General features: G+C 46.0%; 1 protein-coding gene across 5 annotated transcripts in view; it reads right to left on the reverse strand.

Annotated features, from left to right (window-relative positions):
- The window catches only part of LOC135000860 (collagenase 3-like), a 41,344-nt gene that overhangs the window by 12,315 nt on the left and 3,058 nt on the right, over window positions 1-25,971 (reverse strand). For 2 of the 5 annotated variants that reach the window (XM_063951536.1, XM_063951534.1), the window contains exons 4-9: window positions 23,232-23,392; window positions 19,417-19,640; window positions 14,748-14,896; window positions 14,530-14,655; window positions 13,414-13,575; window positions 2,531-2,633 (exon numbers count right to left, since the gene is read on the reverse strand). In XM_063951536.1, coding sequence (XP_063807606.1) covers window positions 2,531-2,633; window positions 13,414-13,575; window positions 14,530-14,655; window positions 14,748-14,896; window positions 19,417-19,640; window positions 23,232-23,392 — 925 coding nt within the window. Of the gene's footprint in view, window positions 1-2,530; window positions 2,634-13,413; window positions 13,576-14,529; window positions 14,656-14,747; window positions 14,897-19,416; window positions 19,641-23,231; window positions 23,482-24,882; window positions 24,976-25,971 lie in introns of those variants that run through there. The other 3 variants (XM_063951538.1, XM_063951537.1, XM_063951535.1) reach the window with 3 other exon arrangements.

Genomic DNA, 25,971 nt, shown 5'->3' on the forward strand with positions numbered 1-25,971 from the left:
CCATCAGTAACCACTGTTACTGACTCCACCCACTGCACAGTGTGTGGGTACTTTGCTGCCATCACCAGATTCCTTCGATTGGCAACTGGAACCAATTCTGCTGTGTAAGCTATGGCTACACCTCCTGGAGAGGGGGATATAATAGGGTGTGAGAATTAGAAAGGGAGAGATTCGAGGAGATTTCTCCTGTTTTTTAAAGTGGCAATCATTTACATGACAAAACCAGGTTGATTTTGCCATGTAAATGATTGCCACTTTAAAAAAAAAAACCAGGAGAAATCTCTCAAATTCTCTCACTTTCTGATTCTGACACCCTATTCCATCCCCCGGTTGGAGTCGACTGGTCCCCACTGGTCACTCACCATGGACCAAGCCCTGCACTGTAACTGGCAGAGGATAAAGCTCACACCAAATTTTGGATTTCCCTGAATCCCCGACCTCTGCGTTGGCAGAATGGGGAATTGAGGCAATTCATCACAGATGTATAGGCCCCAAAAGAAAATGATGTTAATGTAAATACTGTAATAGTTTTGTGACTTGTAAACACAGAATAATGTAAAAAATGAAAAAGGACCATACATTGTGCTAGTAGAGTATAACACTGAGGGGGAGAAATGAGACAGTGGAGAAGTTGCCCATGGCAACCAATCAGCTGCTCTGTATACTTTTATAGTATGCAAATTATAAATGTTACGTCAAAGCTGATTGGTTGCCATGGGCAACTTCTCCACTGGCTCACTTCTCCACTTTTATCACTGCTTAGTACATCTCCCCCTGAGTGTGTATCTATTTCTGAGTATCAAAGGTGCCGTTTATACTTACAGTAGGTTTAGGTTTGTATGTTTCTGGCAGTCTGTGCCAAATACACAGAGAAATGCGGTTGTGTCTTTAGCTATCATGTTATAATTTACTGCTTGTCAAGACACAGGGCTAGATGTATCATCGCTTGGAAAGTGATAAAATGGACAGTGAAAAAGTGCAAGCCAATCAGCTCCTAACTGCCATGTTACAGGCTGTGTTTGAAAAATGTCAGTTAAGAGCTGATTGGCTGGCACTTTTTCACTCTCCATTTTATCACGTTCCAAGCGATGATGCATCTATCACAAATGCTGCAGACTACTTCTATCGGTGTGGAGGTGGTTATGACAGTTTTACAGTAAAAGATTCCAGCATCAATTATATGCCAGTATCATTCTCCAGCCTGATGTAATTTACACTGTGTTTACATATGGCATGAAATCTGGATTTGTGTAAATCCCAGTGTTAAAATTACTTAAGTATGCCTTAAAATGACATTAGATGGTCATGAAAATGGAGGGGTCTATTTACTAAGCCTTGGAGAGAGATAAAGTGGACGAAGTTAAAGTACCAGCCAATCAGCATCTAACTGCCATGTCACAGACTGGCTTTGAAAAATGACAATTAGGAGCTGGTTGGTTGGTACTTTATCTTTGTCCACTTTGTCTCCATCCAATGCTTAGTAAATAGACTCCTAAGTGTACAGTGAGTTTAATAACACCTTTTGATGTATTATACTTCACTTTTTGTGCATTTAGGCCCTCATTCCGAGTTGTTCGCTCGCTAGCTGCTTTTAGCAGCATTGCACACGCTAAGCCGCCGCCTACTGGGAGTGAATCTTAGCTTTGCAGAATTGCGAACGAAAGATTCGCATAATTGCGAATAGAAATTTCTTTGCAGTTTCTGAGTAGCTCGGGACTTACTCTGCCACTGCGATCAGTTCAGTCAGTTTCGTTCCTGGTTTGACGTCACAAACACACCCAGCGTTCGCCCAGACACTCCCCCGTTTCTCCAGCCACTCCCGCGTTTTTCCCAGAAACGGCAGCGTTTTTCCGCACACACACATAAAATGGCCAGTTTCCGCCCAGAAACACCCACTTCCTGTCAATCACACTCCGATCACCAGAACGATGAAAAATCCTCGTTATGCCGTGAGTAAAATACCAAACTTTTGAGTAAAATAACTACCCGCATGCGCTCTGCGAACCTTGCGCATGCGCAGTAAGCGACTAATCGCAATATAGCGAAACTCGGCAACGAGCGAACAACTCGGAATGAGGGCCTTAATTAGCTCACAATGGTTTCAGGTGAATTGGATGTAAAGATGGTACAGTTACTATGAATTAACAAGTTTGAATGTAATATATACGTGTTGCCTATACAAAGTGGATACAGAGAGATTTGTATGCCTCATGCCTCACTGATAGCAGCTGCCCATAGTGAATTCATAGGTTGCATTATAAGAAAGATCAGTTTAACCTGCAAAATGTCAGCCTCCGCTCCGCTGTCTGTAAGTATCTAGTATACAGTAGCACAGACAGACAGGATAGTGGTGTCAGTCTGTCCCAGCAAGCTTTACACCCTTTCATGCCCAGCACTGCTTACATGGGGTTAAGAAACAAAATACAGCACCAACAATTTCGCCTTTGGACACAGCAATGGAAGTGTAATGGTCCCAACTTAAACAATCGCTAACACTACACAAGTTATAAAGTACTGTACAACGTTATACCTGTCTTTAAAGATCAGTGTGCTGTTCCGCCAATATGCTACAGCATCCATTGGAAGTTCCTGGCTACAAATGGTGGGAAGGATGATGCTGGAGGGTCTGGAACCTGAAACACAGCAATAATAATAGAATGTTTTATATTATCATTATTACCAGTTATTTATATAACGCACACATATTCCGCAGCGCTCTGCAGAGAGTATTTGGCCATTCACATCAGTCACTGCCCCAGTGGAGCTTACAATCTATATTCCCTACAACACGTACACGCACACACATTCACGCTAGGGTTAATTTTGTAGGGAGCCAATTAACCTGCCAGTATATTTTTGGATTGTGGGAGGAAACCGGAGTACCCGGAGGAAACCCACGCAAGTACGGGGAGAATATATATACAGTTAGGGCAATGGTGGGAATCAAACCTATGACCTCAGTGCTGTGAGACTATATATATATATATATATATATATATATGTATATACTAGTGCAGAGCACCGTCTGCTGGCGCATTCCTAGACCTGGTTTTCTGTGCGCTGAGTGGTCATTTCTTTCAGTCTGAAGACTGGCAGCCACGCTTATGAGGAAAGATGCCTGGCATTGTAACAATCACTAATTTCAATTTGACATAAAGTCATTAGGGTCAGGGTTTAACTCATTGTTTGGAAAGACTGAACAATCTGTGATCCCTACCCTAACTATCCAATCTCCCTAAAAACAAACCCCCAACAGTAGTTTGTCAAAAACAGTCTAAAAACAAACCCCTAATCATATTTACCTGTTCGTGTGGAACATCTGGGAAACTCCTGATTTTTCAGGTAGTACCCAAGACCCCCAGAAGAGTGGGTGGTTTTCCCTCAGCCCGCCCACTTCTTAGTGCAGTGGAAGGATGGGGAGTGAGGAATGCAGGAATTGCATGTCCGTGGTGAGGGGGTGGGGCCAAAATGATGTCATTCAACCAGAATCATGTCGTTTTGGCATCGCCCCCTGATCAGAGACATGCGAGTTGCTGCATTATGCATCGATGCCATACGTGAAGCGCCCTGCCCCACCCCCTCAGTGGCTAGCTGCAACTTTTCTCCAGGCTTCTCCCAGACCGGAGTTATATAAAGTAGTCAATCCAACATGGCCTTAATCCTAACCCTAACCCAAATTGCTCTACTTAAAAATAGTGAGGGGAAAACACAGCAGGTATAGGGCCTGTTTGTGAGTATCACAAAGGTCTGCATGTATCCATATTCTGAAGGCAAATGGATAGCAAAGGGAATGCCAGTGTGCCTACTACACGGACTTCCTAATGCATACATCATATGTCCCACTTTTTCCATTTTAGCGAGATAAGTCATCACAATTATTATTATTATTATTATTATTGTTCTTTATTTATAAGGTGCCACAAGGGTTCCGCAGCACCTAACAAAGTGTATAAACAAATGATGAAACAAGAAAACCACGACTTACAGTACAAAACAATGCATGAGAAATACATGGTATATAAACATTTCTGCATCAGTGGTCATAACGCTGAACTATGCATCAGGGTGACAGAGACCGGGGGTTAGGGGTTGTTGTAAGGAGTATGAAGTGAATGATAATAAAAGTAAGGGAAGGATAAGAACATGAGGGGAGAGGGTCCTGCTCGTGAGAGCATTCATTCTAAATGGGGGGCCAGGGGGCAGGCAGACAGGAGTGACACAGATGCGGTAGACAGTGAGCATCAGTGCTGACACTTACACAATGCTCTGTGTAAGAGATACAACTAAATAGGTGTCCACTCAGTACACCGATGTATATGGGGGGGTCATTCTGAGCTGATCGCTAGCTGCCATTGTTCGCTGCGCAGCGATCAGGCTAAAAATCTTCATTTCTGCGCATGCGTATGCACCGCAATGCGCACGCACGACGTACGGGTACAAAGTCCTTTGTGGTTTTGCACAGGTTCTAGCAACGTTTTCATTCAAACTGGCGGCCGGAAGAAGATTGACATGAATGGGGCGTTTCTGGGTGTCAACTGACCGTTTCAGCGAGTGCTTAGAAAAACACAGGCGTGCCAGGGAAAATGCAGGCATGGCTGGGCGAACGCTGGGCGGGTGTGTGACGTCAAAAGCCATCCCTCCAACGTTAGAATCAACGCACATGAAGAGTAACTACAGGGCTGGTCTTGTTTTGCACAAAATGATTTTGCAGGCGCTCTGCTGCACAGGTGTTCGCACTTCTGCAAAGCGAAAATACACTCCCCAGTGGGTGGCGACAATGCGTTTGCACGGCTGCTAAAAACTGCTAGCGAGCGATCAACTCGAAATGACCCCCATGGTTCAACTCTAGCTACACAAATACTACACGCCCAATTGCCACCCCATAATACCCATTTGACAGACGGTTCCGGTATAAAAGATAGATAGTGTCTAGTTAGACAGTCAATAGATAGACACCATATGTTAGACAGACATTAGGTCGACAGGGTCAAAAGGTTGACACGAAAAAAAGGTTGACAGGTCAAAAGGTCGATAGGGTCAAAAGGTCGACATGAAAATGGTCGACATTAAAAAGGTAGACACCATGTTTTGTGCATTTTATGTGGTTGTGTGGATAGTTTTGTCATCTGGGACCCCCAATTGTAGAAAGGCATACCCTCGCGGGGCTCGCTTCGCCACAAGGTTTATAACTAACTCTATGCCGACATGGATAGAGAACGTATGAAATAGTCCAAAAACATGTTACATTTAAAAAAATTGTCTATCTTTTTTATGTCGACCATTTTCATGTCAACCTTTTGACCATGTCGACCTTTTGACCTATCGACCTTTTGTACTGTCTACCTTTTTCATGTCGACCTTTTGACCCTGTCAACCTTTTGAGCCTGTCGACCTAATGTCTGTCTAACATATGGTGTCTATCTATTGACTGTCTAACTGGATACCTGACCGACATAGAAAAATGGCCAGGATACGTCTCACTCAGACCTATGCAAAAAGGACATGTTCACTGCGGCCGGGCGATCTGGTATCTTGTGCCAGTCCTGTCCACAAAACCATTTCATCATGACGTCACGCTGACGGGGCAGGGTTGCTGGCACTACCCAGAGCGTCCTTAGCAACCCACCTCTGCAGGCTGTGCAGGATACTACAAGTGCAGTTCCAGGTACCCTTCAAGGCAAATGCAGATATTGTGACAGCGAAGGTGCTGCCCCCACACTCCCTAGTTACAGCCTTGGATGCGTAAGACTCACAATCAGGCTTATAATTTAGTATATAACACATATATGGGATGCAGTTAATTTGCCGGCGGTCAGGATACAGACACCGAATGCCAAACACTGTCAATGCCGACAGCCGGAATCCCGGCTAACAGGGGCTATTCATGTCCACAACACCCACAGAGTATGTATGTTCAAATCTCCCCATGTAATCTGGCTATTGCTATCTGCACGTATGCAAATCATCTTTTCTCTAACGTCCTAAGTGGATGCTGGGGACTCCGTAAGGACCATGGGGAATAGCGGCTCCGCAGGAGACTGGGCACATCTAAAGAAAGCTTTAGGACTATCTGGTGTGCACTGGCTCCTCCCCCTATGACCCTCCTCCAAGCCTCAGTTAGATCTCTGTGCCCGAACGAGAAGGGTGCACACTAGGGGCTGTCCTGAGCTTCTTAGTGAAAGTTTTAGATTAGGTTTTTTATTTTCAGTGAGACCTGCTGGCAACAGGCTCACTGCATCGAGGGACTAAGGGGAGAAGAAGCGAACTCACCTGAGTGCAGAGTGGATTGGGCTTCTTAGGCTACTGGACATTAGCTCCAGAGGGACGATCACAGGCCCAGCTTGGATGGGTCCCAGAGCCGCGCCGCCGGCCCCCTTACAGAGCCAGAAGGCATAAGAGGTCCGGAAAATCGGCGGCAGAAGACGTCCTGTCTTCAACAAGGTAGCGCACAGCACTGCAGCTGTGCGCCATTGCTCTCAGCACACTTCACACTTCGGTCACTGAGGGTGCAGGGCGCTGGGGGGGGCGCCCTGAGACGCAATAAAAACACCTTGGATGGCAAAAAAGATGCATCACATATAGCTCCTGGGCTATATGGATGCATTTAACCCCTGCCAGAATCCATAAAAAAGCAGGAAAAAAGTCTGCGAAAAAGGGGCGGAGCCTATCTCCTCAGCACACTGGCGCCATTTTCCCTCACAGCTCCGTTGGAGGGAAGCTCCCTGTCTCTCCCCTGCAGTCACTACACTACAGAAAGGGTTAAAAAAAAGAGAGGGGGGCACTAATTAGGCGCAGTATTAACTATACAGCAGCTATAAGGGGAAAAACACTTATATAAGGTTATCCCTGTATATATATAGCGCTCTGGTGTGTGCTGGCAAACTCTCCCTCTGTCTCCCCAAAGGGCTAGTGGGGTCCTGTCCTCTATCAGAGCATTCCCTGTGTGTGTACTGTATGTCGGTACTTTTGTGTCGACATGTATGAGGAGAAAAATGATGTGGAGACGGAGCAGATTGCCTGTAATAGTGATGTCACCCCCTAGGGGGTCGACACCTGAGTGGATGAACTGTTGGAAGGAATTACGTGACAGTGTCAGCTCTGTATAAAAGACAGTGGTTGACATGAGACAGCCGGCTACTCAGCTTGTGCCTGTCCAGACGTCTCATAGGCCGTCAGGGGCTCTAAAGCGCCCGTTACCTCAGATGGCAGATATAGACGCCGACACGGATACTGACTCCAGTGTCGACGGTAAAGAGACGAATGTGACTTCCAGTAGGGCCACACGTTACATGATTGAGGCAATGAAAAATGTTTTACACATGTCTGATAATACGAGTACCACCAAAAAAGGGGTATTATGTTCGGTGAGGAAAAACTACCTGTAGTTTTCCTGAATCTGAGAAATTAAATGAGGTGTGTGATGATGCGTGGGTTTCCCCCGATAACAACGGATAATTTCTAAAATGTTATTGGCATTATATCCTTTCCCGCCAGAGGTTAGGGTGCGTTGGGAAACACCCCCTAGGGGGGATAAAGCGCTCACACGCTTGTAAGGGCTCTACCTTCGCCTGAGATGGCCGCCCTTAAGGATCCTGCTGATAGAAAGCAGGAGGGTATCCTAAAAGGTATTTACACACATACTGGTGTTATACTGCGACCAGCAATCGCCTCAGCCTGGATGTGCAGTGCTGGGTTGGCGTGGTCGGATTCCCTGACTGAAAATATTGATACCCTAGATAGGGACAGTATATTTTTGCCTATAGAGCATTTAAAAGATGCATTTTTATATATGCGTGATGCACAGCGGAATATTTGCCGACTGGCATCAAGTCTAAGCGCGTTGTCCATTTCTACCAGTAGAGGGTTATGGACACGTCAGTGGTCAGGTGATGCGTATTCCAAACGGCATTTGGAAGTATTGCTTTATTAAGGGAGGAGTTATTTGGGGTCGGTCTTTCAGACCTGGTGGCCACGGCAACAGCTGGGAATTCCACGTTTGTACCCCAGGTCGCCTCTCAACATGAGAAGACGCCGTATTATCAGGCGCAGTCTTTTCGTGGACAAGCGGGCAAAAGGTTCCTCATTTCTGCCCCATGACAGAGGGAGAGGAAAAAGGCTGCAGAAATCAGCCAGTTCCCAGGAACAGAAACCCTCTCCCGCCTCTGCCAAGCCCTCAGTATACGCTGGGGCTTTACAAGCAGAATCAGGCACGGTGGGGGGCCCGTCTCAATGAATTTCAGCGTGCAGTGGGCTCACTCGCAAGTAGACCCCTGGATCCTTCAGGTGATATCTCAGGGGTACAAATTAGAATTCGAGACGTCTCCCCCTCGCCGTTTCCTAAAGTCGGTTTTACCGATGTCTCCTTCTGACAGGGAGACAGTTTTGGAAGCCATTCACAAGCTGTATTCCCAGCAGGTGATAATCAAGATACCCCTCCTGCAACAGGGAACGGGGTATTATTCCACACTGTTGTGGTACCGAAGCCGGACGGCTCGGTGAGACCGATTCTAAATCTAAAATCTTTGAACACTTACGTACAGAGGTTCAAATTCAAGATTAAGTCACTCAGAGCAGTGATTGCGAACCTGGAAGAAGGGGACTACATGATGTCTCGGGACATCAAGGATGCTTACCTTCATGTCAAAATTTACCCTTCTCACCAAGGGTACCTCAGGTTTATGGTACAGAACTGTCACTATCAGTTCAGACGCTGCCGTATGGATGGTACACGGCACCCCGGGTCTTTACCAAGGTAATGGCCGAAATGATGATATTCCTTCGAAGGAAGTGAATTTTAGTTATCCCTTCCTTGGACAATTCCCTGATAAGGGTAAGATCCAGGGAACAGTTGGAGGTCGGTGTAGCACTATCTCAGGTAGTGTTGCGGCAGCACGATTGGATTCTCAATATTCCAAAATCGCACCTGGTTCCGACGATGTGTCTTCTGTTCCTAGGGATGATCCTGGACACAGTCCAGAAAAAGGTGTTTCTCCCGGAGGAGAAAGCCAGGGAGTTATCCGAGCTAGTCAGGAACCTCCTAAAACCGAGCCAAGTCTCAGTGCATCAATGCACAAGGGTTCTGGGTAAAATGGTGGCTTCCTACGAAGCAATCCCATTCGGCAGATTCCACGCAAGAACTTTCCAGTGGGACCTGCTGGACAAATGGTCCGGATCGCATCTTCAGATGCATCAGCGGATAACCCTGTCACCAAGGACAAGGGTGTCCCTCCTGTGGTGGTTGCAGAGTGCTCATCTTCTAGAGGGCCGCAGATTAGGCATTCAGGACTGGGTCCTGGTGACCACGGATGCCAGCCTGCGAGGCTGGGGAGCAGTCACACAGGGAAGGAATATCCAGGGCTTATGGTCAAGCCTGGAGACATCACTTCACATAAATATCCTGAAGCTAAGGGACATTTACAATGCTCTAAGCTTAGCAAGACCTCTGCTTCAAGGTCAGCCGGTGTTGATCCAGTCGGACAACATCACGGCAGTCACCCACGTAAACAGACAGGGTGGCACAAGAAGCAGGAGGGCAATGGCAGAAGCTGCAAGGATTCTTCGCTGGGCGGAAAATCATGTGATAGCACTGTCAGCAGTATTCATTCCGGGAGTGGACAACTGGGAAGCAGACTTCCTCAGCACGACCTCCACCCGGGAGAGTGGGGACTTCACCCAGAAGTCTTCCACATGATTAAAAACTCGACAGGTATTGCGCCAGGTCCAGGGACCCTCAGGCAATAAGCTGTAGACGCTCTGGTAACACCGTGGGTGTACCAGTCAGGGTATGTGTTCCCTCCTCTGCCTCTCATACCCAAGGTACTGAGATTGATAAGATGGAGAGGAGTAAGCACTATATTCGTGGTTCCGGATTGGCCAAGAAGGACTTGGTAACCGGAACTTCAGGAGATGCTCACGGAGGATCCGTGGCCTCTACCTCTAAGAAGGGACCTGCTCCAGCAAGGACCCTGTCTGTTCCAAGACTTACCGCGGCTGCGTTTGACGGCATGGCGGTTGAACGCCGGATCCTGAAGGAAAAAAGGCATTCCGGATGAAGTCATCCCTATCCTGATCAAAGCCAGGAAGGATGTAACCGCAAAAACATTATCACCGCAATTGGCGAAAATATGTTGCGTGGTGCGAGGCCAGTAAGGCCCGACGGAGGAAATTCAACTGGGTCGATTCCTACATTTCCTGCAAACAGGAGTGTCTATGGGCCTGAAATTGGGGTCCATTAAGGTTCAAATTTCGGCCCTGTCAATTTTCTTCCAAAAAGAACTAGCTTCAGTCCCTGAAGTTCAGACGTTGTAAAAGGGGTACTGCATATACAGCCTCCTTTTGTGCCTCCAGTGGCACTTTGGGATCTCAATGTAGTTTTGGGTTCCAAAAGTCACATTGGTTTGAACCACTTAAATCTGTGGAGTTAAAATATCTCACATGGAAAGTGGTCATGCTGTTGGCCCTGGCCTGGGCCAGGCGCGTGTCAGAATTGGCGGCTTTATCCTGAAAAAGCCCTTATCTGATTTTCCATTCGGACAGGGCGGAATTGAGGACTCGTCCTCAGTCTCTCCCCAAGGTGGTTTCAGCGTCTCACCTGAACCAACCTATTGGTGGTGCCTGCGGCTACTAGGGACTTGGAGGCCTCCAAGTTGCTAGACGTTGTCAGTGCCCTGAAAATATATGTTTCCAGGACGGCTGGAGTCAGGAAATCTGACTCGCTGTTTATCCTGTGTGCACCCAACAAGCTGGGTGCTCCTGCTTCTAAGCAGACTATTGCTCGTTGGATTTGTAGTACAATTCAGCTTGCACATTCTGTGGCAGGCCTGCCACAGCCAAAAATCTGTAAATGCCCACTCCACAAGGAAGGTGGGCTCATCTTGGGCGGCTGCCCGAGGGGTCTCGGCTTTACAACTTTGCCGAGCAGCTACTTGGTCAGGAGCAAATACGTTTGTAAAATTCTACAAAATTGATATCCTGGCTGAGGAGGACCTGGAGTTCTCTCATTTGGTGCTGCAGAGTCATCCGCACTCTCCCGCCCGTTTGGGAGCTTTGGTATAATCCCCATGGTCCTTACGGAGTCCCCAGCATCCACTTAGGAGGTTAGAGAAAATAAGAATTTACTTACCGATAATTCTATTTCTCATAGTCCGTAGTGGATGCTGGGCGCCCATCCCAAGTGCGGATTGTCTGCAATACTTGTACATAGTTATTGTTACAAAAATCGGGTTATTATTGTTGTGAGCCATCTTTCAGAGGCTCCTCTGTTATCATGCTGTTAACTGGGTTCAGATCACAGGTTATACGGTGTGATTGGTGTGGCTGGTATGAGTCTTACCCGGGATTCAAAATCCTTCCTTATTGTGTACGCTCGTCCGGGCACAGTATCCTAACAGAGGCTTGGAGGAGGGTCATAGGGGGAGGAGCCAGTGCACACCAGATAGTCCTAAAGCTTTCTTTAGATGTGCCCAGTCTCCTGCGGAGCCGCTATTCCCCATGGTCCTTACGGAGTCCCCAGCATCCACTACGGACTATGAGAAATAGAATTATCGGTAAGTAAATTCTTATTTATTCCAAATGTATGTTCAAATCTCCCCATGTAATCTGGCTATTGCTATCTGCACGTATGCAAATCATCTTTATTCCAAATGTATGTTCAAATCATTTGTTAGACAGTTTTGTGATTTATGCTTTTGTTTGTAATTTAAAATACCTGCGTTTCAAAGCTTGGTCAGTGCCGCATATTTAATTAAGGCTCACTGGGCTGGTGTTTGTTTAGTCAATCACTGTGTAATGCAACACCTTTGATTAGTGGGACATTTGCCTCAGCTGTAGTTGGGTCAATTTCCCATAGTATATCTGTAACTTCAACCATGCACAGCTGTGCATGTCAGCTGTGCGTTCCAATACTCAAAGCGTTCCTTCTCTAAGCGTCTTGAAAATTAACAGTTAAACAAACATTGAACAGCATCAAGAAAGAAATCTGGAACATTATGTGGCCTCTCCTCACCTCTGCCATGAGAACACCAGGACCAATGCCTACTACTTCTGTGTCCAAGAACATCATGACTGCCCCCGGGACTACCCCTCAAGCTCAGCAGGGAACTGAGGGACGTGCGCATCAGGACCAGACTTTGCTGGGTCAGTTCATTGGACATTAGTGTGCACCCCACATTCTCACACCCACCAGCACTGCTCTCATGAGACCAGGACATTTATCTTTTTCACAAAATAATGTTAGTACAGTTTTCCTGCAAATGTGTCTTTCTCTTCTCTTTCTTCTTACAGGGTACTTCCCCCCACTGTGTGCTATTCCCGTAATGTGTACCTCCATTGGTTGCACACCCTGCCAGCAGTAACCTATGCAGTGCGCCCAACATGGCTGCCTCGGATGGTTCCCCTGTGGGCGGGGTGTGCTTCATTTGGATCTTTCCATGCAGGGTATAGCATACTCCTACACACGTGTCAGTTCTCCCATACATGCATTTGGCCCCTGTATGGCTCATCTCCCACTGTGTAACCTTGTAGTGCGCCCAACATGGCTGCCTTATCTGGGGCGCTTGTGGATGGGATGAAAAATGCATGGACCTGATGTTTTTATTGGAACCCTACTCTGAACTTAAGGACTCTGCAATCTCCCCTTTTTGTGTTCTCTTCTAGGGGTGGACTATTCCGTGGGTAATCCTACGCAGTGCGCCTAAGATGGCTGCCGCACCTGGTGCCTTGTGATGGTGGAATACACAACCCTTGGAGGTTATTACTCAAAATGCCTACACCAATCATGCATTATTCTTTCTGTGTCTTTGTCTGTGTGGTTTATCTTTTGATGTAATGCTTAAATCTTCTGTATTATGTGCATTGTGTGAGTTCTAGTTGGCTCCGCGGATGGCTGCCTCGGTGCTGCTCTGCCAAGCAGCCTTAGTTTTTAGTCTTAAATGTATAATATGTCTACTGTACAGTTGCATATGTGCAGTATGAACTCATATGTGTAATGTTTGTAATGTATGCAACGTTTTTTTCCTCCATGTTGCTGCTTGGCGATGCATTGTACCACAAAGAATTCCTAGTGTACGTGAGTACACCTGGCCAATAAAGCTGATTCTGATTCTGAGTGGGAACAGAGCCTGTGGCGAGCTCAGCGAGCAACCGAGCCCGCAAGGGGACTCTTCGTGCTTGCCCCGCTGCCGGCATACTGACTGCCGGCATTCCGACCGTCGGTATATAATACTGATCCCATATATTATACCTTATTATTTTGAAACATGAAATGGTTCCTCTTATGTACTAGAGGAGAAGACGACACTCCATATTATACATATCATCGCATCGCCTTCATAAAAATGTCTCCATCATTATGTAAAACAAGTTTAGAAAAGGTGAAATGTTAATATCACTTGGAGAACGAGTAACAAAGTTTACCATACAGCTTCTGTATTCCCAGTATGTCATCTGCCGGAAGGGTGAAGGATTCAGAACTGAAATACGTGTAGATGGGATACATAAGGGTGTGAGGGTTATTGGAGTGGTCCAGTCCCAGGGAGTGGCCAAACTCATGTACAGCCACGGGAAACAAGCCATAGCCTGTGAGGAAGAGGAGGTGCGTTATATACAGATTGAACGCCTTCCGTACATAGCATCACTTTTGTTTATTGTTATATACACATAAAGGGGGGGTATTCAATTGTTTGAAAAGTCAGTTGGGTGTCTGTTTTTTCCTGTCTAATAGAAAACAGACACCCAACCGACTTTTCAAACAACTGAATTCCACCCAAAGTCTTCCGAGGTGTGGAACCAAATGTAGAGACACCGTAGCCTGTGAGAACTTACGTGCCTGGCTCCCAGACCTGGATTTGTGGAGAGCACACAAAAAAGTTTGGGAGCTTATTATTATTATTACCAGTTATTTATATAGCGCACACATATTCCGCAGCGCTTTACAGAGTATTTGGCCATTCACATCAGTCCCTGCCCCAGTGGAGCTTACAATTTATATTCCCTATCACATGTACACACACACACACACACACACACACGCTACTGGCCAATAAGCTCCTAACTGCCATGTCACAGGCTGTGTTTGAAAAGTGACAGTTAGGAGCTGATTGGCTGGTAGTTTATCACTCTCCACTTTATCACTTTGTAAGGCTTAGGACATGGGGAGAGCTCAGATGCCTGAAATTGTTTGGGAAGGTAATACATTTTCAATTGTGGGGTTTAATGATCCTATACAATATTCACTAAATCAGAGGTTCACAAACGCGGTCCTCAAGGCACCCCAACAGTCCAGGATTTAGGTATAGCCATGGCTCAGCACAGATGTTTAAAACAAATTGACTGAGGTGCTAATTAAGTCACCTGTGGCCAAGCATGGATACATTTAAAACCTGGACCGTTGGGGTGCCTTGAGGACCGGGTGTGGGAACCTCTGCACTAAATGATTCCCTACAATACAGATCAGTACTTAATAGTGGAACATGATTCTTTAGGTATTTTTATATCGCACAGGTTCCTGTTTAGACAAATTTGTAATCTTACCTCCTGAATCCACAGTCCATGTTTCCTCATCATCAAAATGGATATCTCCACCTACGTGGTCACCAGGAGGAAAGGCGTGAGCTAGCACCCCTGAGGGCCCGTCGAAAGGGAACAAATCTCCATGTTCTAGATGAGAAGAGCCGTGGTCTTCAGTACTTTAGTAATAGTATGCATTCATACATAACATTGCTGGTATAAGATACACAGGGTGAGATTACCTTGCATTCCAAATGATATCATTAGATCAGCCGTCCCAGTGTGAAGCTGTATGAACTGTAGTGGAGTCACTGCGCTCCACACCCTCAAGGCTTCACGTATCACCCAATCCACTTCAGCAGGTCGCAAATCTGGAGTGTAATTTACAATCCTGTGTAATGTACAGACCAGATTATTGAAGAGAATTTATAACTGAGGGGGCATACTTCATAATTATCGGATTTCAGGTCCCGTAGTTATAATAACTTCTTTTCGTCACTATTCGCGGCAATAAGAAATCATATATCGCTTACAATTCTTGACTTGATGCAGGGACAGGGACTCCGACAAGAGTGTATAAAGGGTGAAACGACCACAAATGCCATCATTTCACTTTTCCTTAGGGGTTCTGCGTCTGCTGACCACACATTTTAAATCTACCCCACCTGCTGCGCAACATGGCTTTTCCAAGGGGCAGATTGTTTTGTTTAGGGTTTTTTTTTTTTGGAGCCTTTTAGTTTTATTTGCTCCTAACTCTGAATGAGGACCTTTATGTTTATGTAACAAAGATGCAAATCTAGAAGAACCACTAGGCCCATCTAAATAAAAACAGAAACCAAGTTGCGCTCAACAATCAAAGATTGAAAGCATTTATTTTAAAAATTATAACAACAATTCTCCCGGGAGTACAATTAAAATGAATCAATATATCATGAAATCTAAGAAATACAGAATCACTGTGCCCAAATGGGTTATAATAATGCAATTCCTGTTGGGCAATGAAACATATGACCCCGAGAATATTATAGTAAATGTAACAACAATAATGATTATAGACTGTTGTGATAAACTAATGGGTCTGTGTGCCAATATGTAACTCACTTAATGCGTAGAAGTCCCAAACAGTCCTTGTTCCGTACGGACGCGTGTCAATTCCAATATTCCTAAAGTGGAAAAGATCCTTGCAGTATGATTTTGATGCTCAAATAGATGCAAAGGTGAACGGATGGACTGTGTGCAAAAAAAACCAGGCCACTGTAATGATGTTGGCAGGGAGAGCTCGGAGTGATATTAATACAGCCAGCCGTTTGCCCCCGCACGGAGGAGGGAGAGCAGTGTCTGCAGTGGCCGCCGGGCTAAGATGGAAAGCAGCCGTGCACAGGCTGTCAGACGGCTGTATGACCCGAGCGGCTGGATGTTACCTGTGCGACACGATGTCAATGAGCTCTCACCGGGAACGGCTGGACTGACCTCCCACGGGCAGCTCCGATTGAGCCTCCCTGCGAGTCACCTGGTGTGGAAGAAGAGTGATGTTGGAGCCACGGGTGTATTGCGCTGGCTGTATGTAGAAGCCAGCCGAACTGTGAGTAGTGGTGTTGAGACTGCGCTTCCGCACAGGGCTCCAGATCAGCTTCACTGTAGTATGCCACCGGCGGAATCAAAAGGCACCGGAGCCCCGGCACCTGGACGTCAGCTGGGCGGTGGAGGGCTATTATAGCAGCGGCTGTAGTGGAACTGGTCTCCTGTAATGGCTCCAACTGAGCCTAACTTCAAATGAAGAAACAGGAGTGTCTTTATGAGGGTAAACCTGTGTCCTTAACGCGTTTCAACGCCAGCAGGGCGTCTTTTTCCAAAAGGCAGGTAACTTGGCCCATATAGTCTGCCCTAAACACATGTACACACTAGGGTTCATTTTTCTCAGGAGCAAATTAACCTAGCAGTATATTTTTGGAATGTGGGAGGAAACCAAAGTATCAGGAGGGTACCCACATAAGCACGGGGAGCATATACAAACTCCACACAACTAGGGCCAAGGTGGGAATTGAACCCATAACCTCAGTGCTGTGAGGCAATAATGCTAACCATTACACCATCCGTACTGACCTTTACTTTTATCATTTAAAAAAGAGGTGAGGAGGGGTAAGTATGAGTTTGCAATGGCACTGTATGAGGATATTACTTTATAATTGTTATTCTTGTAAATTTAAAAACTAAAGGTGGACATACACCTAAAGACTTAGGGGTCTATTCATGAAGCAGTGAAAAGAGTGGAGAAGTGAGCCAATAAAGAAGTTGCCCATGGCAACAAATCAGCGGCTATGTATAATTTTATAAAATGCTCTTTACAAATGTTACAATAACATTGATTGGTTGCCATGGGCAACTTCTCCACTGGCTCACTGCTCCACCCTTTTTACTACTTCATGAATAGACCCCTAATTATCCAATCTGGCTGGTTGGAATGAAAATCTGGCAATGTATGGGAGCAACTGACAATTGACCATTTGCTTCGAAATGATAGAAAATTTACAAAAACAGTCGTTCAGACAAATTGGTTAAAGCAAATGGATTTAACCAATTTGTCTGACTATTTTTGTCTGTTTTTCAGTGTTTGGGAACAAATGGTCAATTGTCATTTTTCTCCCATCCATTACCAGGTTTTCATTCCAACCAGCCAGATTGGACAATAAATCTTTAGGTGTATGGCCAGTCTTAAAGGGCCTACACACTGGGCAATATCTTGAAGGATATGCATGATATAGTTCATAAATGAATGATAAATCATTCATATCTTTCAGTGTATATGCTACAACGATGAACAATGCGCGTGCCCACAATCGTTCATTGTTGAATGATCATCATTAAAACATGCTAGTCAATTTGGACGATATCGAGGTCTGTACTCTCATATTGTCCAAATTGGCCATCAATATCGTCCAGTGTGTAGGCTTTAAATCGTTGGTGAAATTAACGACCATTGGTAATATCGATGGTTGATAATATCGCTACCATCGCCCAGTGTGTAAGCTCCTTTACTCCAGTTAAAGGTTTGTTTTTTATTAAGTAATAAACTCACACTCCACAGTTACCAGGACTGCTGTTTTCCAGTCACTTGAACCTCATAGTTTTGGAGAAGTCACCCTTGCTGGCGGCTGCGGTTCCATTGTAAATTGACACAGATGCCGGTTGTTGATGAGGAGATATTGTAAGTTTATACTCACTACAGACTGGCGTGAGTTTCACTTAAACCATTAATGGAAGGCAGCTTATTGGTGAAAAATAAGCATTTTCAGCAACGTTCTACATAAATACAATAAAGATGTTATACTTGAATTACTATGGTGTATACTTAACTATTCCCACTGTACTGTATTTATACATTTAATTGTCTTTTATTTTAAATCACACATTTCTTAGCAGTCACACCCAGGATTAGAACCCATGACCTGTTACACTAACAGCAGACACTTTACTGATGGAGTTATTTGCTCCTGTAGTGGAAGCATGAGAATTCTAACTATATGAAGTTACATGTAATTGTCAGAGAAGTATCTTCATGTAGTTAGAATTCTCATATTTCCTATACAGGAGCAAATAGCTTCATCAGTAAGGTGTCTGCTTCCAGTGTAATAGGTTGTGGTTTCTAATCCTGGGTGTGATACTTGTAAAATGAGTATATTCAGTATAATAGAGAGGGTGTGATTTGTAAAGTGCAGGGACCACGACCAGTGAGAAAGTCGGCCACTGAAAAGACAGCAACAGCTATCAAATAACTTAATTCAATGGTGTCACACAATGGGAGGAGAGGTGCCCCCCTTCAGAGCAGGAGCCCGGCGGCAGATAACTCCGTTGCCTCCCAGAGTTCTACCTCTGCACTGATCTGATAGGAGGACATACGGGGGTAAATTTACTAAGATGGGAGTTCTATTTAAGATAGCAACCAATCAGATTCCAGTTATTATCTTCCAGAAGGTGCTAGATAAATGAGAAGTAAAATCTGATTGGTTGCTATGGGTAACATCCCATCTTTAATAGAACTCCCCTTTTAGTAAAGTTACCCAACAGTATTTACAGAAAATGATGAATTGCTTAAAATTTCAGGATTAACGTAAAGGGGGGAGTTTAATAGGGTAAAAATTTGCAAAAGTATTGATTGTTCTGTATTTTTTTCCACTACATTTAAAGCAGCAATATGTTACAGACATAACCAAGTTGGTTTTGCTTAAAAAAAAAAAAATCACTACTTTATATCACACTGATAATTCACGCTGTTAATTGCCCCCTAAATGTTAATTATTGAATTGACCTAAAGTGTCACCAGGCTGCCATATATTAGCGAAACAAAGCTGAGATGTAGGGAAAGGCTGATTATTAGACTTGACAATATACATAGTTATTATTTCTAGACTTACCATACTGTCCCTTTAAACTGGAATGCTCATTAATTACACAGGTTCTGTGGCTGATTAAAACCAGGAGAAATGCAGGAATGCTTGAAGTCACAGAATCTGTGTAATTCATGAGTGTCCCGTTTTAAAGGGACGGTATGGTAAGCCTAGGCAGGGTTGGACTGGCCCACAGTGGTACAGGGGGAAACCCCCCATGTGCCCCCCTGCCTGGAGGCCCACCCCCTCTTTGAAAGATTAGGTTCGAGATTGTCAACTTGAATTATACATTATACATATGTTACATTATACTGCACAGGACTGTGGTGTATTTTCTACAGTGCATTACTGTTATTAATCTGGTACATTACCATACATGCGCTAGCAGCATTTACTACGTATTTTTATCAAGGGGCCCACTGGCTACACACCTAAACATGATGGGCCCCTACCACTGTGTTCCCCTGGCGGACCCTTCATGCCCCAGTCCGACACTGAGCCTAGGCATGTCACACGTTCTCCTTACCTGTAAGATATGATAGCGGAAGGCCATTTTAAGACTCTTTGTATGTTTGTATATTCTGCAACATCCGGAACGCCACATTTTGGAAGATCCTTTGTATTATCTTTCCTCATATCACTGTCCCAGTTCAAGAACAAACTAGTAGCAGACTGTATTGTATAAAGCTGACTGTCAGTGGAACGGAGATGCCTTTTGTGATTGCCAGCGTCCGGCATATTCACATAATCCTGCATATAATCACAGACAATGTTTAATTTCAGGTCGAATTGACATGTTTAGCCAGTAACACTCATTGAATTGGGTGTGATACACGATCCCAGCAGCCAGGATGCCGGCGGTCACATGACCAACACCGGCATCCAGACATTGAAAATGTCAACAGAGGACGGGGTAATTATTTTGCCCCTCCCCTGTCCCCTCCCTTAACCCTAACCCTGGGGTGGTGACTAGGGTTAAGACACCGGGGATAAAGTCTAGGACTGAGACTCAGGGTTTGGCGGCTATGATTAACCGCCTCCCCCCATAGTGCCAAACCATAATCCCCCGGGCTCTAACCCTAACACTGGCCATGATACTTACCTTCGAGATGTCGCCGGTCGGTGTTCTGGTGCCGGGATTCCAAGTGGTGCTGGGATTCCAGCATTGGTCACATGACCGCCGGCATCCCGACTGCCAGGATGCTAACCAGATCCCTTTGAATTACATACAAGGGCGTAGCTACCATAAGTGCTGGGAATGCAGCTGCTATGGGGCCCAGAGCTGAGAGCGGCCTACCTTCCCTGTCACAGTTATATGTGTTATATACAGGGGTGTAGCTACCATAGGAGCAGGGAATGCAGCTACTATGGGGCCCAGAGCTGAGAGAGGCCACCTTCCCTGTCACTACATGTGTTATATACAGGGGCGTAGTAGCTACCATAGGTGCAGGGAGTGCAGCTGCTATGGGGCCCAGAGCTGAGAGAGGCCTCCTTCCCTGTCACAGTTACATGTGTTATATACAGGGGCGTAGCTACCAAAGGAGCAGGGAGTGCAGCTACTATGGGGCCCAGAGCTGAGAGAGGCCACCTTCCCTGTCACAGTTACATGTGTTATATACAGGGGCGTAGCTACCATAGGTGCAGGGAGTGCAGCTACTATGGGGCCCAGAGCTGAGAGAGACCCACCTTCCCTGTCACTACATGTGTTATATACAGGGGCGTAGTAGCTACCATAAGTGCAGGGAGTGCAGCTGCTATGGGGCCCAGAGCTGAGAGAGGCCCATCTTCCCTGTCACAGTTACATGTGTTATATACAGGGGCGTAGCTACCATAGGTGCAGGGAGTGCAGCTGCTATGGGGCCCAGAGCTGAGAGAGGCCACCTTCCCTGTCACAGTTACATGTGTTATATACAGGGGCGTAGCTACCATAGGTGCAGGGAGTGCAGCTACTATGGGGCCCAGAGCTGAAAGGGGCCACCTTCCCTTGTCACAGTTACATGTGTTATATACAGGGGCGTAGCTACCATAGGTGCAGGGAGTGCAGCTACTATGGGGCCCAGAGCTGAGAGAGACCCACCTTCCCTGTCACTACATGTGTTATATACAGGGGCGTAGTAGCTACCATAGGTGCAGGGAGCGCAGCTGCTATGGGGCCCAGAGCTGAGAGAGGCCCATCTTCCCTGTCACAGTTACATGTGTTATATACAGGGGCGTAGCTACCATAGGTGCAGGGAGTGCAGCTGCTATGGGGCCCAGAGCTGAGAGAGGCCACCTTCCCTGTCACAGTTACATGTGTTATATACAGGGGCGTAGCTACCATAGGCGCGGGGAGTGCAGCTGCTATGGGGCCCAGAGCTGAGAGAGGCCACCTTCCCTGTCACAGTTACATGTGTTATATGCAGGGGCGTAGCTACCATAGGTGCAGGGAATGCAGCTGCTATGGGGCCCAGAGCTGAGAGAAGCCCATCTTCCCTGTCACAGTTACATGTGGTATATGTAGTGGCGTAGCTACCATAGGTGCAAGGAGTGCAGCTGCTATGGGGCCCAGAGCTGAGAGAGGCCCATCTTCCCTGTCACAGTTACATGTGTTATATACAGGGGTGTAGCTACCATAGGTGCAGGGAGTGCAGCTGCTATGGGGCCCAGTGTTGAGAAAGGCCATCTTCCCTGTCACAGTTACATGTGTTATATACAGGGGTGTAGCTACCATAGGTGCAGGGAGTGCAGCTACTATGGGGCCCAGAGCTGAGAGAGACCCACCTTCCCTGTCACTACATGTGTTATATACAGGGGCGTAGCTACCATAGGTGCAGGGAGTGCAGCTGCTATGGGGCCCAGAGCTGAGAGAGGCCCATCTTCCCTGTCACAGTTACATGTGTTAAATACATTTTCCCGACTTGGGTGTCACATAGGGGCACTTACAGACTTTTGCCATGGGGCTTACAATATATCTAGTTATGCCCCTGGACCTGCTCATTGTAATGTGATATGAAATGAACAGGACGGCTCTATAATGTTACATGATATGACTTTGGGCACTGTAATGTGTCACAATATGAACTGAAGGCACTGTAGTCAGGCACAGATGTGTTTCCAAAACGTAGAAAACAAAACAAAACAATTACAGGTGCTGCCCTCTTGGGTGTTTATATCTGACACAGGGACACAGCACTTACCAGCTATTATCAGTATCACCAGATAGACACTAGCTTGCAGTTACTTTCTTCTCCCATCCCCAGCACAGGGCAGCTCCTCCTCTTATTCAGTCTTTCTCCTCTAGGGGGCAGAGTTACTCTGTGCCTGGCTAGGAGTGAGGGAAGGAAACGCTGGGGATGGAAGCTGCTGGGCTGGCTATGTAAGAAGAGTGACAGGCACATGCCCAGCAGGATGTAGTTATGTGACTGCCGGACACAATACCTCCCCGTACATACCGCCACCTCAGAATCCTGACAATCGGCATGCTGACTAGCAGTTTCTATTCCCACTTCCACAACACCCATAGAGTGGGAATAGAACCTCGGGCGAGCGCAGTTCGACACCGAGCCTGCAGCATGGCGAGCGCAGCAAGCCCGCAAGGGGCTTGTTGCGCTGGCTCCCCCTCCCCCGTCGGCCATCTCGATGCCAGGACCCCACATACCCAACCCGTCCTAGCTCCCCAGGCTGCAGCCTAATCAGGTTGATCAGATTGTGGGCGGGATGTACTAAAGGAAAAATGCAGTAAACCCCCCGAAAACGGGGGTTTTACCGCATTTTCAAATGTACTAAGACCCTACCGCCAGTTTTTCGCCGTCCACGGTATCGCCATCTCTGGATGGCGATACCCTATAGAAACCTATGGGCTTCTTATCGCCGACTGCTTCAACCCGTCGCAGATGCCTCCCCCCATCCCCTCCTCACCCTAGCAACGCAGCCGGAGGTCCTTCAGGCTGCAGGGGGGAGGGGGAGGCGCCGGGGGCAGCCTGCTGCTACTTCCCGATGTGTAGGCAGTGTGGAGACCCCTGGGAGGTGACGGAGATCCCCTGCAGACCACCTCACAGGTATCGCGGGGGGCCTCCGTCACCGCATCGCAATATTGATCGCATATGCTAGTACATATGTGATCAACATCGCTGCAATAAGCGGCGAGGGGCGGCGATGTATGTTATACATCCCACCCTGTGTATCTACTCTAGATTAAAGCGCTACTGGAGAGCAGAACATTGAAACACAGGCAAGATGAGTAAGAAAAACACACAAAACAAGACAATAAATCATGTCAACAACACAGGATGCTAAAACTACCTAGAGGCAAGAATAGTAACACAGGTGAGTACATCTACCTAGGATAAGTACATACTTTACCTTGGAAATCTGCAGATCATAATTTGAAAGGAATGTCTGGTCTGATGGTCTGTCTTGTGGGATTGGCATGGCGCGTGTTATCCCCCAGAAAAGAACGCAGACTTTCATCTGGAACATGTTCATATTTGTAGAACGTTCATCCTTTGACACAAATTTGATCTCTGCAATTATATTTATAGCTAGGTGCAGAGTGACATCAATTTCTTATCAGACTATAACACTGTTCAGCGGTGCACTCAAATATTGTCTCCTGATATGGTGAGAAATAACGACAGACACATTTTTGTTATATTGGTCATTTGCTGCTCTAAAAACAAAATTATAATTTATATTCAGTCATCATTCTGTCAAACAGATAAAAGAGTGGAAATACGCCCCACTATGAATTGTAACAGTTTAGATTTGCAAAGCAGCAGTCATTTAATATTGCACAACAGAGAATTAGGAAAGTATATTGTTTGATTGTGAATTATTATTATTATTATTATTATTATCTACAGTATATATTAATCACAGAAGAATTACTTTTATGGGTCACATATTTCTGTAATACTGTTGTCTGAGCAGGGCATGTCATATGCCAAATTAAAGGTCTTGGTTTATAGATTTGCAATTGGTTGGTTTGTTTCTGAGTTATGTGGCAAAACGTCTACTTACCATTTACAATGCATCACCATTGTGCTCTGGAAAATGTGACAGTTGGTGAACTCTCCTTGCGCACCTGATGGGTGACCTGGAACATGTGACCTGCTGGGTGGTCTGGAAACTGTGACAGTTATTTGCAGCCACTCACTCAGCAGGGATTTTTCCAAATTCGACTAAGGTGGTGAAAAGGGGTCAAATGTTCTGCCAGCAAACCTTCGCCCGGTTGAAACCAAGCACATCAGCTAGTTATTATTATTATTATTACTACTATATATTTATTTTGCGTTACAGACGTGTCCTCATACACTGTGGCTCAACTCACGCCAAATAGCCCCTTTGGGTGCGCCATGGTCCGTGCGATGCAGCCACTCCGAGCATCTTGGGGGAGATGTACTAAGCCGTGATAAAAGAGGAAAAGTGAGCCATTGGTTTGTGGCAACAAACCACCTGCTCTGTATACTGTACTTTTATTGTATACAAATTATAAATGTTACGTCAATGCTGGTTGGTTGCCATGGGCAACTTCTTCACTGGCTCACTTCTCCACTTTTATCACTGCTTAGTACATCTTCCCCAGAGTGGGCAGAATTCAATTGAAGTCGGAACTGCCGTCTAGTCGGAAAGACGTCAGTTTCCGACTTTTTTAGTCAAATCATGATTTGACCTATTCAATGGGGCTGCCGTTTTTCCGACTTGTCGGCAATTCCAACTTGTCAGAAAACACATGGATCGGCGGATCAGCCGCGGATCCACGTGTTTTGTCAGATTTGCGGCCAAATCTGACAGGTTTTAGTCCCGTTTTCGACAATGTCAATCCGACTTTAAAAAAAGTCGGATTGACTTTGTTGAAAACGGCCAAAAACTGTTGGATTTGGCCTCAAATTGAATACAGAACTGTCGGATCCTTTCCGTCTGAAAGGATCCGACATCGATTGAATATATGTCAGTGTCTCTTATTCGCACTGCTAAAACAAATAGAAGTGACACAACTACATTGCTATCATACATTGATCACTGGGGGTTGCGGTACTTGTGGTATCTGTGTGCGACTGAGTCTCATATCAGTGTAAAAAGGTTTCCGATACGTGCAGCCTTGGCTATTCATACCGCCACATTCTATGATGCTTCATCTGCGACTCAGTATGCGTGATACCAATTCCTGTGGGAGAAATGTCACAGCCTATCATCTCTGGTACACTGTGGGCGGCATTGTCTGCTCCTGTCATGCGATTAGGATGTCATTTATTTATTTTTTAAGTTTTGCTACACTACTAGTGTTGGAGCGTCCTAGTCGCGCTGAGCATCTAGCGCCATATTGGCGCAAAGGTGCTAGGTATAAGACACATTTGTACAGTAACACCTTTGAAAAGGAAGTTTTCTCTTATACCATACCCTTACATTTTACAAAGTCAAATTCTGATGCATTGAAGAATTGCGGTTATAACTTGAAACTAACCTCCTTTGGCTACACTGTAGAGGCTCATATCTTACACTGATGAGCTCTAATATAATCAAAATAGTTCTGTGTGTGATATTATATGACTCCCTATGTATCTGTATTTATCAGTATCAAATCCAGAGGCTCCCAAACTAGGTCCTCAAGCCACCCTAACAGTCCAGGCTTTAGGGATATCCAGGCATGAGCACAGGTGACTTAATTAGTACCTCAGTCAATTTGATTTAACCATCTGTGCTCAACAATGCATGTCCTTAAAACCTGGACTGTTAGGGTGCCTTGAGGACCGGATTTGGGAACGACTGGCATACAGTATGGCCTATTGAACCCACAGCCGGCTCTACCATTAGGCAGCTGCCTAGGGCACTGTGATCTGGGGGGCACCCCTGAGTCTGCTTATCATGAAGGATGTCTCAGAGAGAACAATCTTTGTTGAGCTTCATACAGACAAGGTTGTTAACCTTCTATATTGCCATCTCCACACTTCCCCCTGAGGGCAGGGGCTGATTAAGAGTGGCGGGGTCCCGTGTGCAGGCCCATTGTGGACCACTCCTCTCTGTCAGTGGCTGAAGCACTGCAGTCCCTGGCTTTGTGCCAGAGTCTACAGCGCATTTGCAGTACTCAGGGAAAATGGCGCCT

The sequence above is a fragment of the Pseudophryne corroboree genome, chromosome 2, assembly GCF_028390025.1.
Source record: "Pseudophryne corroboree isolate aPseCor3 chromosome 2, aPseCor3.hap2, whole genome shotgun sequence".
In the NCBI taxonomy this organism is placed as follows: Eukaryota; Metazoa; Chordata; class Amphibia; order Anura; family Myobatrachidae; genus Pseudophryne; species Pseudophryne corroboree.